General features: G+C 39.9%; 1 protein-coding gene across 4 annotated transcripts in view; it reads right to left on the reverse strand.

Annotated features, from left to right (window-relative positions):
• HMGCLL1 (3-hydroxymethyl-3-methylglutaryl-CoA lyase like 1) overlaps positions 1-13,872 on the reverse strand; it is a 144,933-nt gene that overhangs the window by 93,604 nt on the left and 37,457 nt on the right. For 3 of the 4 annotated variants that reach the window (XM_019537549.1, XM_019537550.1, XM_019537551.1), the window contains exons 4-5: positions 2,846-2,941; positions 26-174 (exon numbers count right to left, since the gene is read on the reverse strand). In XM_019537549.1, the coding sequence (XP_019393094.1) occupies positions 26-174; positions 2,846-2,941 (245 nt within the window). Of the gene's footprint in view, positions 1-25; positions 175-2,845; positions 2,942-4,661; positions 4,703-13,872 lie in introns of all 4 variants that reach the window. The other variant, XM_019537552.1, reaches the window with a different exon arrangement.

Consider the following 13,872-nt stretch of genomic DNA (forward strand, 5'->3'; position numbering starts at 1 on the left):
TGATGTAAGAAAGTTTTATACTTACCCTCTCACCGGAATATTCATACTTCTTGCCAATTTAGCAACTTCTTCAAATCTTTCTATGCTTTCTTCTATGGAACAATTGATGTTCCTTTTGCTAAAAGATTCAGATGCTGCGCCAAACACTGACACTTCTGTAGCTCCTGCTTCGATCTGAAAAACAGAATTCAATAAAAACAAATTGTAGAGATGAAAAGTACCATTTAATTGTATAATGAAGACATAAAATTGTGACCCCTAGTACCAATAAATCAATTTTACTTTTACCTGATGTTATAGAAACTGCAATATTAACTAACATTTTTGTCAGTGCATTCCCTTTTAATTGACTGGATAAGGTGAAAATTACTGCTTTAAATACTGCAGTCTGTATTAATTAACACCTGAGATTTTAAATGATATTCCCAGATATGTAGTTATGACATTATTTAAATTGTGATGATAATAAAATAAACTGCTAGTTGTAGTAACTAATTGATACTTGCAATTTACAGAATGAATAAAAACAGCATAAAAATGTCAGAATGCTAATCAGCTCTACAGCCCACTGTCATACCTTCAGTGAGAGGTGTGTGTGTGCACATCAGTGAGGCTCTGATCCTGGAACAGACTCTGAAGGTATATCTCTGCAACTGGCTACAAGCTATAGGCATAATCGGGGCACTGGGCTGTAATGGCTTTATTATATCATTATGGACTTCCTGGAGACTATATAACACAATCTACCAAAAAAAGGTGTCTCAGGTAAGTAGGAGAGTAGTTCATTTTGGTGATCATGATAGAGGCAGCTAATTTGCCCTTGGACTCTCTAAGGACAAGCCAGCAGCCTAGATCTCTGGGAACCAGAAGATGAGGTGAAAAAAAAAAGGGGGGGCAAGGGAAAGACAAAATAGAAAGAACAAACACATGGACATAATAGAAGAATGGGAAAAACAACTTTTCCAATGAAAATAGTGCTGGTTTCCCATGAAATAAGTGGTTCTTTCATTGTTTAAGTTTGCTTTTCCCTAGTTTTCACATTAGGTAGGGCAGCAGACTCTTTTTTTACCTAGGTTTCATATTACTTTGCTTTAGAAAGTCATAAGTAAATTAATTACATTTGTACAACCTCAGTTTGGACAGTTGCAAAATTATCAGGGCAGTACAAAGATCCTAACATATACTGCTAAAGAAATACAAAAACAAAGTGTTAGGCTATAAGTTGAGCTCCAGTTTGAAGCGTTTCAACTGTGGACAGATGCACACCCCCATACACAACCCCTGGCTGGAGGGATTCAAAATTGCCCCAGCTGTGAGAGTGGGTAAACAGAACTGTCTGTGAGTACTCTGCTGTGCTCTCTGTCTTCACTGTCTTGGAGCATCTCTTCATCCAGGTGGTGAGCAGAACTGAGACTCCTCCTGTTTCCTGATTCTGGCCGTGGGGGTGCTCCAGGAGAGCAGAGGCAGAATACTTCAGTACTTACTGACAATCTGCTTCTTTTTACCCTTCCTCATGGGCAGTGTACAGAGGCGAGCTCTGTGAGACGCCTGGAAGACCCAGTTTTTCACTGTGACACTCTGCGAAACGTGCACTTCATTTTGAAGCATTTCTGAATAGTAGTTGTTTTCTATGGAGTTATTTTTAGAGCCCTTGTGACATTGTTGGAGCACTTAAAATGGCATGTATATCTGTCTGCTTACCCTTTCAAGTCCTTCACGGGCATTGAGTGCTCAAATGTTATATCTGTCCAGGGCCTAAGGCTCAAGAGACTCCTATTTCATCGTTCTAAAGAAAACATTTTTATAAAGAAATGTATGTCTCTTATGTTCAAAATATTTCTTCTCCTCTAGGCAGCTCAAATAAAATATCTTCCCTGAACACTAAACTACTAAGAACAGCAACAGGGGAAAAAGTAACATTTGACACTAAAGGGAACAAACCCTGCTATAAGGAAAAATGAAACAAAATGACTTGGGTTTCCATTTTCCTAAACTATTGTACCTACCTATTTCATTTCCAGGCTTACAGTGCTGTGGTCTGCAGGATCACTGTAAACACAGCCAGCAGGCTGAGAAGAGGATGAACTGTCAATACAACAGGGCCAAGTGCTTCTACAGCCTAAGTGCCCATACGTGCTGGGTCAAAAAATTGAATTCCAATCTCAAGGGAGATACCAAGAGTTCAACATTTTGTTTCTTCTCAGATCAGGACAAAATGAAGAAAGCTCAGAATTTTTCCCAAAACCAAGTAATCCAAAATTATTTTGTTGTGACCTTATCACGATGTTTGAAATACTTCATGTTGATAAGGTCAAAACACATAGTTCCAAGTATCAGTATGACTTTATATATTATTACTTGAAATGATAAAGTCAAAATGAAACATTTTAACCTCACTGAAATGAAATATTTTGATAATTTCCCATCAACATTTAGAGAAAATTGATACATTTGTACAAACCATTTTGATTTCACTGAATCATTTTCCAGTGGGGAAGCATTCCATTGGAAACCTTTTGACCAGCTCTAGTGGCAAGAAGCCAAGTAGTGAAAAGGAATTATTTTTCCTTCTTTATGTGCGTGCTACAGTTTACAGCAAAAGACTGTTTGATTGATCCAAATGATTAAAATGTAAATTTATAGACTTTAATGTAGTTCTCTGAAATCTGTAATTTGCTGTATGAAAACGTATACTTTTACATAAAAATACAGTTATTGAGGACTGGGTGTATAATACAGGTACAGAACTGGTTTAAATGATATTAAATAGCTAGATTATGGTACTCTGCCTAATGTTTGAAACATGAAGAACTATACTGCAGACACATTCTACCAATGCACTTACAGCAGAACGGAAACCTCGAAGGTTAGGAGTGAGAACAGGATATTGGACTCCAGGATGCCGTTCAATCCCTCTCATTACTTCTGTGTGATCTGCCATCTTAAATACATAAATATTTTGCATTTATTTTTCACAGGTATTAAGAATTATCTTCTATGTCTTTATTTTTAAAATTTTAAATATACATTTACTGAGGGATATAACAATACTTCAGCAGAAGTTCATGTAATAATTCAGGACTGTCCATCTTCCAAGTGGCTCGGGTCCACATGCTTTGAGAACTGCAGCAGCAAGGGCTGCACAATGCACACCATCTGAGCTGTGGCAGGATGAGCAGTGGGACCCTCAGGGTACATACCACATGGGCACCTCACCATGATGTGCAGGCATTCAGTCCCCCACCCTCAGCTTCCTGGCCACAGGCTCTCCCCACATGACACGCACCATGCGGAGACCCTGGGTCACGAGCTAACTGGGTCACTGTGGGCTGTGCCATGCCACCATGCTGCATGGGGTGGAGGCAGAAAGTAGAAACCAAAAGAAGGAGGGGGAACCCAGTGACCCTGGCTGATGCTGCAGCTGGAGTAATGGGAGTAGCAGCAGCCTAGTGGGAGACATACAACATAAATTAACCCCCCACAGGCCACATGTGGCTCCAGGGTCACCAGCTGGACAGCCCTGTGGTAATTAAAATGATACCTGTAACACAGCAATGACACATTAGACTCTACCAGTAGCACCAGTTAAGAGCCATAAACTCTGCCTCCGATCCCTCAGTCTTGATCTGATCAGCGTCCTAAAGGTAGACTTAACAGATTGGGCTCTGTACATGATCCTTTTGTGGTCAGCTTTGTTTCTTTTTTGTTTTTCTGAATATGATGACAATGGTGAAGGATGTATGTGACCCAAGTCCAATTTCCTCCTCCATGTGATGGGATTCTAACCCATCTCTTCCACGCCCTGAAAAAATTTCTTGACTACTAGTCCATATGTTGTTCTGGGGTAAGCTGAGTGGGTACCCTTCATGTCTCCTTTTACAGCTGTTCTGCTGTGCATAAAATATTCTAAATTAACTGGGCCAGAGAAAGTCTTTGAGAACACAAATGAGCAGGGCTCTCCAGTCTAAGAGCTGGGGCACTCACCTGCTGGGGATAGCTTGGTTTATTTCAGAATTATTTTTAAACAGGTATTGTCAAATAAAATACTGGTTATGGAACCTAAATCACCTTTTTCAAGTGAGTGATGACTACTAAGCAACAAAGTAGTGCTCCCTTTTGACTCTGCTCTTTTTCTTTCTCTGTCTCTCTCTCTCATCTGCCTTACTCGCATTCTTTTTCTGAATTTGTAAAGCCATTCTTTAAGAGAGGACCTTTTCCTTCAAAATAGAATAATTTTAAAATGTGACAGTATTTGAGCTTCAACTACTTTCCAGTAGCACTCTGTTAATATTAGCATGACATTTTTAAAGTAGTGCTTCCTAAATTGTGGAACACAACCCACTACGGGAGGACCTGAAATCTTTTTCAGGGGTGCGACAATCAGTAGTAGAAAAAATCAGCAATAGAAAGGATCAGCATCAATCAGTGGCAGAAGTAAAAGGAGTAGAAGAGTGGCTGTGACAGTGGCAATGGAGCATAAATAATAAAAAGTTTGGGAAACGCTGCTTTAAACTATAAACTTAGAAAATTCTTCTTACCAAAATAATGAAAACAAAATACACATCTTGTAAAATAATTTTCTATACTTGGTGCTATTGCATTTTGACAGCTTGAAAGATGTACAAAGAATTTTCAAATGCTGGTTTCAGTGAGGTATTTACCTGTATAGTGATGCTTTAATAATAGCAACATGTATAATACTCTGAAAAATAAAGTGTGTTCTCTTAATATTATAAAGTTAAACTTTCATAGTATGTTTCTGATTAATTGAGTTTTCTCATGCTCTTTATAGAATTTCATAGGACCATATTTCCTGATAAAATGGATAATATCAAGTTCAGTTTTTAAAGCAAATATCTATAAGAAGCTGTCCACTTCCAAAGACCAAAAAGAAAACACATTCAAAATAAAGTAAAACAAAAATCATCAGTCGCTTCCAGACTTAATGATAGTTTTGTCCCACCGATACAGGTTATCCTGCTTTAATACTTATAGCCTTTTTCCAAACCTTTCCCCTAAACTCTACAACTCTATAGACATACTCTCTCTGTAGCACTAGCTGTTCTTGTGAACTCAGGTACGGGTAAGTAAATGACATTTTATAAAATATCCACTTTACTTATCACAATAAATGTGGAATAAATACCTATAATTTCCCTGGGATAAATCAGGACTAAACCACATTCAATTCAGTGTAGAGGTATGCATCACACATGTGTCTGCTCTTTGCCTATACCAGCATCCCAGTCTGATTACCCTGGTGTAAAGGTATCATGCATCTTAGCCCTGTTTCTTCTTCTCTTTTGCATTCCTTCTTCTCATCCATTGTTTCACTCTTGTGTCTCTCTCTTTTTCTTTCTATTGCCCACTCCCCCAACCTTTTCACCTGATCCTGATAACAACCACACATTATGACACTAACTTCACTCATTTCCAGGCCATTTTCTAAACAGATTGTTTTATCTTTGCTAAGCTTGCAAGTTTTTATCCCAACTCTTATAAGCCTGGTGCTCTACTTAGTCCCAGTCACTGAAATCTTGCAATCAGGGATCTGGGTTTTCTGTTTCCCATGAAAAAAAAAAAAACATAAAAAAACCAAGATTTTCCCTTTTTACCTAAGAAAAACACAGATTTTTCATTTTAACAGAGAAACATGGATTTTGCACTTCTGCAAAGAGCTCTCTGCAGGTTGGCAGAGTTCCACCCTGCAAGGGGCTGGGGGGAACAGGAGGAGGGCAGTCAGGCAGGGGGCCCCATGTGCATGTATAGGCACATGGCCACCAGGCAGCATGGAGAGTAGGTCCTGCAGGTAAGTCTGGCAGGGGGGTTGGTGTGGGGATTGAGGGCCCCATTGGAAGGGAGGAAGTTGGCATGGCTATGGCGGCTACCTGGGGCTGGAATATGTGGCCAGAGGCCCCAGCAGGGAGTGGGATAGGGTTATGGGCGGCTCATCCAGGGGGACAGCTCCCCACTGCTGCATGCATTCTTAGGGGAGTAGGCAGGACCCGTGCCCCTCAGATCTGTGCGTGGGCTGGGGATGAGTTAGTATGCTTGAAAGAACCCACTGGGGCTGCCTCAGTGTTTCTTCAACATCATTCTCCTATATTTGAAGCATGTGTCCCAGCAGCAAGGTGTGGTTCAGGCTGTCCCAGGTATGGCATGCTGCCAATATGGTGTAGACATGCCCTATGTGTACACTATCCAGTCCTGTATTCTGAATAAGGCAGCAGCTAGGTAGAAAATATACTATGAGATCATGTAGTTATAAACCCCCATGCAGAACTCTGCCACTTGAGCTAATGGAAAAACTAAAATCTTGAACTAATTTTGGCTGGAATTTTCCAAACAAATCATCTAGACGCAAAAACTTTAGGAAATGATTATAAAGTAATTATATTTGCGGAAATGGAAAGCGGGGTCTTGTCAGAGGGACTGTCAGGCATTCTTTATCATAGACAATGCTGCCATCTTTACTTACGTGATTAATAATGACTTAAACAGCTCTTCTGAATTTGCACAATGCAACTTTCTAAGGCCCCTAGTTTGTCTTCATTTCAAACTTCATAAAATATTGTTACATTATTAAAAACAGTAAGTTATGAAAAAAAGAAAAGTATATTATTCTAATGTTTTGTTTTCATTAGCAATGCCAAATCATACAGGTTGCTTCACTCTCAGGAGGCCCTCATGTTTTTTTCTGATACAGTTATCTTTTTCCCCACTCAAGCTTAAAGATAGTTCAGTCAATTACTCAAGAAGATCATTAATCAAATTAAGTAATTTCTATTAATGCTATACCATAACAGGATCATTGCCAGAAAACTTCAACTGAATGAAGTGAAAAAAGAAATCAGTACTTTTGAATGATATCCATGTCTGGAAACAATAAACTTAACATATTCCTCATATTTCATGTCTTAAAGGCTTTGAGATTTCAAAAGATGCAACTGAATAATATGGTTTCAACTGCTGTTTAGATTTGCTTTCACACCATTAAAGGCTCCTAGCACACAATAATGTGTGCTCTGGTGTTAAATTAATTGATTTCTTTCAAATTATTTGAACCGTCTTCAGGGCTAGGGACAAAAGTTACGTGTAAACTGGTTTAAGTGATCAGAAACTGGTTTAAACCTGTAACAGAACAAAAGTTCAGTGTACACAAATCACCTTCAAAATGACTGAAATGGGTTTAACATAAACCTGGTTGAAAGTAGTATCAGACTTAACTGATTTAGGTCAAACCGCTTTAGGAAACTTCTGTCCCAATCCCCTTTCTGGTTGAAGTTAAATCAGAGTCCCTCAGCATCCTAGCATGCTCTGCAGCCCTGAGCTGGACTGGCTGTCTGCTCCAGAGAACAGGGCTGGCCTCGCTCCTCTGCTTCCTACCTGGAGCAATGAAGGCAGACTCACTGTCCGGCTCACTGGGCTCCCCAGGCAAACCCCAGCTGGAGTCTGAGACCAGAGAGGATTAAACTGAGTACAGAGCTGCCCTTTTCCCTGCTGCCTTACTTAACGCTGGCTGCAACTGTGGACTACAAATCCCAGAGGCACCTGGAAGCAGGAAGAGGAAGCAAACACACAGCCCCTGCCAGAGAGCTGTGCTCCAGTATCCCCTGGCTTCGGGCTTGAGCCACTGCAGGTATGTAACTGCATTTCCTGAATTGCAAGTGAATGTCTGTTTATTTGCTTACTGATTCAATCTTTGCATCTTAAATTAACCTGCAAAGACTGAATCAATTCGGCCTCAGGTTTTTGATTGTCTGTACTTAGCCCATGGGATCTTCTAAACAACGTTCCCTCTAAGCTGCAGTGTGCCTGGTCCCACAGGTGCGCTCATGCCGCATTGCCAGGTGTGCCTGTGCAGACACGCACACCACGTAGCTTAGAGGGAACACTGCTTCCAAATAAAGCAATAGAAACATGTAATTGTTTAAGATTTCAAATCCTGAAAAGCTAATTTAATAGCACACTGGGAAAAAGTCTGTAAACAAGAAGATACAGAGCTTGACTAACTGTTTATGGAAACTGGGCCCAATTAGACAAACTCCAGAACCTTTCACGTAATAATCCACTTCATATACACAGCTTTTCTGTGCCTCTGTTGACACAACTGAGATTTTTCAACGTTCCAGTAAGTCCCCATCAACTTCCACCTGTCCACCTGGTTTGCTCATTAACCTCTTCACTCTAGCTAATTATGATTCATACTCTACAGCCACTTTGTTGTTCCTCCTACATGTCCACCTGTCCCTTACTGTTTTCATGTCTTTAGCATAAGGTGTGCGATAGTATACCATGAATAAATATTGCCCCTGACCCAAGGATTTTACAAATGAAAGGTGCAATACACAGGGAAATCCAGATTGGGATAATTTACATTGATTTGGTTTGCCTTTTTTGCTTTCTCACACTTCTCTCTCTTCCTTGCCTCTCTTGTCAGAAAAAATATGAGGGATGAAGGGAATGCGTGATGCAAGTTAACAGGCATAGAAAAATGGAGTGAATTATTTACCATAAACCATGCAATGCAAACTATAGTATCAAATGAAAGATCATTGGTTTAAATACTTAAATGTAACATAGGATTAATAAACATATCTGTGCAACATACATGCATATCATGAGTTATGCCAATGTATTGTTAATTTTTACTAGAATTGAATCAAAGATGCAGTTCTTAGAACTCAAATGATGTATGTTTAAAATATAGCTTCAGCATGTGTCTTAAGCTAAACCAGCAATTTGTAAACTTTTCAGGCTATGGGCTGGAATGAATCAGTGTGGTTCAGAGGTGGGCAGATACTAAGACCTTTATACCACTGCCACTTTTCCCCACCATGTCACAGGGAAAGCTTCCGCTGCTGTCACTTCTCTCACTTTACTTCACCTCTGCAGCACCCATATCTCGCTGCTGTGCTCTTTCCTGAGACACAGCACCTGGGGCCACTGTCCACAGGATAAGCCCTCTGAAGCTTGGGAGCAGCAAGGGCATGTCCCTCCTGGTCTCAGTACCCTGTTAGTCTCAGGCCTTGACAATGTCTGTGGACACCAAAGAAGTGGACACATCCAGGTACAGCTGATCCTGCTCCAAAGATGATACCTGTTTATAGCCAGAGTTTTCCAAACCAAGTCCCCAATCTTTATGGAAATTAAGGTTGATATGATATTTATTTCAAAGTTTTGCAAAGCTGTAATACAGAATCTGTGCTATGCAAGGTCTTTTACACAACTTAGCCTGAATGCACAATCAAAGCATTATCAATTTATAATGATTAGCAAGGCACAATGATCAGTCCACACAGCTTATGTTCAGGACTTGACTGTTGCAGCAGGGCTACTTCAGTAACTCATTAAACATTATTTTGGTGAAGAAAATAATGAAATAAAGTAATAGAAGAGCCATGTTTCTCTGGCTTCTTGTAAAAAAAAAGCATATCTTAAAAATGCAGAGAAAAGAGATTCACCAACAATCTCTTTAAATTTATGCCTAAATAAATGTTTGTGCAAAGGTGACATATAGCTCAAAAATGTTCTTTGTAGCCTCAAGCAACACCCACATATAGGGCACGTCTACATGAGGTGCTATGTCACCACAGATCGTTGTTATGGCAGGTACTGTGCAGTCATTTAGCACTTGCTTTAGTACCAACTGTGCAGTGAGGTGCATGTGTAGGCATGCCCATATTCATGCGCATAATTTAGTCTTTGTCAGGGATCAAATGCTGGCACTAAGTAATTTGTATTATGGTTTCCATGTAAAGTAAATCAGTGTGATCACCTAACATGTAATAAGCACCTAAAAATATGCATTTTTTAAATTAACATGTTTCTGTAAGAACAAATTTTCAGTCCTTAACCTAATAAAAATAGTATCAACATTTCTCAGGTTAGGAAAAAGCTTCTGACACCAAGTAATTAATTAAATGTTAAATGCTGGAGCTAATTCCACACTTCAGAAATTACAGCATGATTTAAAATATTTTAACAAACTGAAATGATACCAACAACCACTATGAAAACTGGTTCCAATTCCAAATAAAGTTCTGTGTGTTACCTTTGCCCCCTTGATATTGGACCCCTTGGATCCTATAAGTAAAGCCTTATTTTAACATACACTGCATGCTGTTAGATTTTAAATTGTAGTAAAATATTCCTTTTCTAAATTCTTTTGAAAATAAGCTTTTTAATGGCAGATATTTATCATTCTTGGCCATTTAGATTATAGGTGTGGGATCCTGTTTTACATGGCACCTTGCTACTGTGGAACTTTTTCTTTTGGCTTTTCTGTTATAAATTCTGTGCCAAACAAAACAGTAGAAGGGAAACCATAAAAGAGCTTTAAAATACTAAAAAAAGAAATAAATGAATGAGTGATCTAAACATAACTGGGGATTCTATTCCCATGACCTATGAAAAGAAAAAAGGGAGGAAAGAAAAGACATAATCAAGACTGCACTCCCTCTCAAAGCAACACCACCTTATCACTTAATAGGAACTATTTTAAACATTGTGTAAGCCATTAAAACAAAATATTCAGACTTTAATTTGAGATAAGAAGGAATTGTTCTTTTTTTTCAAATCTGACAAGTCTGAGCTAAATTTGCTGTTCCAAAGAGGTCACAGGAAAAGGAAGGAATTAAACAAGAGAGAAAGAACGAAAGAAAAACAGACCCATGTTTGCCTTAGGCTTTTCATCCTAACATTTAAAAAAAACATACATTATTCTCTGGTACTCTAACACTGATGTGTGATGGTACAGTAAGAGCTTTTCATGTGAACAGTTTGAAAGCTTACAACAGACTAGCGCTATACTGTATTACTGTCTTGTGGCTTATAAGCATGCCACCCCAGTAGGGAGACATTCTGCAACTCCCTAAGAATTCTCAAATTGTGCTGGACAGGAGGGAGTAACTCAAGACACCTCTTTTGAGGGTACAGCAAGCTCCCTCATACAAATCAGCATGTCCTGTTTGCCCGTGCCCCCATACATTTCTCTCAGCAGAGTATCTGAGGCACAATCTAACCCCAAGGATGTATTTCTAGTTTAAAACTGAACTATCTTCCACATACTTTAACAGAACATGGGCAACAAATGATAATCAAAATGTAAATAGCTTCCCTCTTTCTTAGTTGCTCTTCAAGTATTTATCCTTCAAAGACATTTTCTAATAACATACTCATGGTTGTAAATAGCCTGTGTAATTCCATGTCTAAATTCCAGTTGCATATATGCTGCACTCTGGTACTGTTGCAAAACTGTTTCTGTCTGTTACAAATGTATAATAAATACAATTTTAATGAAAAATAATACCTGGCTTTTTAAACAAATGATTTAAAAAATATCCTTGGCAATCCATTCAAATCCAAATCTAACACAAGCTAGCATGGTTGAAGCACAATAATCTTTGTCTGTGGCCATACAACAAACAAGTTTCAAATGACCCTGTATTTGTGTACTGTTAGGTATGTAACTAAGTGTTTAGGTGTCTAAGTCTGAAATGCTTGATCCTCAAATCCGTTTTCTGTCTGAGGAGTTTGAAACCCACAGTTGTTTTGGGTGAATACTCTAAAAACAAAGGTACAGGGTATTGCAATGTGAGTTTCTTTCAGCTTTTCAGTTTTGGAGGGAATAATTATATATTCACTGGGCAACAGAAAAAAGGGTGAAGTATACTTGAACCGTACTAAATTTGTAGAAAGTTACACCTCCGTGGTGTGAACAGTTGTACACACATTAAAGGTTAATACCGTATCTTGTCTGCACAGCTCTGAGTTACCACTAGAGGGTTGGAGATCAATGGCATGGCTAGGAGCCTGGACACCTGAACATTATCCCTGCTCTGAGCAGGGCTGGCTGGCAGTGGGGTATCCTGGGATGCTGGAAGACTGAAAATGACTTTTATTTCCATAGAGCAGACTGAAGTTACCCCAACATGACCCAAAGTTAATCCTTATTTGAAGTGGTGTAACTTTGAGATGCTCAGAGTTAACAAGTTAACAAGCTTTCATATGCAAACACTTGGGGCATTTATACACATGTTCCAGGAGTGGGGAGAGAAGCACTTTAATTAGAGTGGCTCTAAGAGCCGCTGCAATTAATACGCTCAGAACATAATGTATATCAGCATCCCTGCAATGAAAAATGGTGGTGGGGGTACTTTAACCAAAGCCCATTAAATGAGCCTTAGTTAAAGCACGCCCACTGCCATTTTTCAGTGCGGGGATGCTGCTACATATGACACTGGAGTCTGCTAGAACACAATAATTACCACATTCCAGCAGACATGATTAATCGAGTTTGTAATTACAGCACATTGAAGCAGCCGCACTGCAAATGTATAGGTACCCGTGTATTTTAAGTGCCCTTAGTATAGTCCAAATGTAATGTGTATCTTCACTGGAAGACAAAGAACATGTGACTATATGGCAGGGCCAGGCAATTATGCAGCTGGCTCTGACAACAGTGCCAGTTCCCCAGCCGTCGGAACATGAGGATGCCAAGGCCTCAGTGCCCCAATTTTGCCACAAGGATATTGTAGAAGACCAAGTCAAAGGCTTTTGAAAAATCAAAATATATGAGATCAACCTCTTCTCTCCTGTCCAGGTGACACATCACCTGGTTATAGAAGGAGATGAGGTTTGTCATGCATGACCTACCCATAATGAAGCTGTGTTGGCTCTCTCTCAGAATGGCACCTTCTGTCAGCCTGTTATTGATGGATTCTTTGATAAATTTCTCAAAGATCTTTCCAGGGATTGAGGTCAAATTGATTGGCCTGAAGTTCCCCAGATCTTCCTTCCTTTCTTGAAGACAGGAACCCCATTGGCCCTCTTCCAGTCTTCAGGAACCTCACTCAAGTGTCATGAATTCTCAAATATCCCCGCCAATGCCTGAGCTAAGATGTCAGCCAACTCCTTTAGCACTCTTGGGTGCATTTCATCTGGGCTCGCTGATTTATGGGTGTCCAGTCTCTCCAAGTGTTCCCTCACAAGGTCTTTGCCAAATGTAGGTATGTGCTCACCTGTACCCTCGTAATCTTGTGTCGTGTCAGGGAGAGTGGTCTCCTTGACCTGGTGAAAAACCGACACAAAGTAATCATGAGGAGATTAGCTTTTTCCTGGGTGTCGGTTGTCAGCTTCACCATTTGATTCAGCAGGGGTCCAATGTTGCCCTTATTTTTCTTTTGACTTGTTAAATATCTGAAAAAGGACTTTTCACTGTCCTTGCTTCCCATAGCCAGCTTGAGCTCAGTTTTGGCCTTGGCTTTTCTGGTTCGTTCCCTACAAACACAGGCCAGAAGTCCCATCTTGGGAACAGAAGTCCTGCCCCTAATCCCTGTCCTTTGCCACCAGAAGTCCCTCTCTTTGCCCCAGAAGTACTCCTTTGTCAGGTGGGGGTTGCCATCTTGAAACTGGAGAGAAAAAACCTAATCATATACTAAAAAAATCAAATGGCTACTAAAACTTATTTTATTTTTAAAAATATTTTGTCCCGATTTATGTGCGTTTGTATAGTATATCTAGAAGGAATTGCATAATAGCTAACAATATAGTCTTACCCTTGTAAGCTGATCACCTTCACCATCTGAAAAGCTGGCAAGTCAGTCAGCAACACAGAAGTCCTTGATTTCAGAAAAGCCAACTTTGACAAGCTCAAGAGGCTTGTCGGTCAGGCCCTCAGAGACCATGACCCCAGGGAGATGGGAGTTCAAGAAGAGTGTTTGCTTCTCAGGGAAGCAATCCTCAATGCACAAGCTAAATCTATTCCAACACGGAGGAAAGGCAGCAAGAAGGCACAGCAGTGCTCCTGGCTCTCCAGGGACCTAGCGGACCTCCTGCGGCTAAAAAGGAAAGCCTACAAAGGATGGAGGA

The sequence above is a fragment of the Crocodylus porosus genome, unplaced genomic scaffold (assembly GCF_001723895.1).
Source record: "Crocodylus porosus isolate Cpor-Errol unplaced genomic scaffold, CroPor_comp1, whole genome shotgun sequence".
In the NCBI taxonomy this organism is placed as follows: Eukaryota; Metazoa; Chordata; order Crocodylia; family Crocodylidae; genus Crocodylus; species Crocodylus porosus.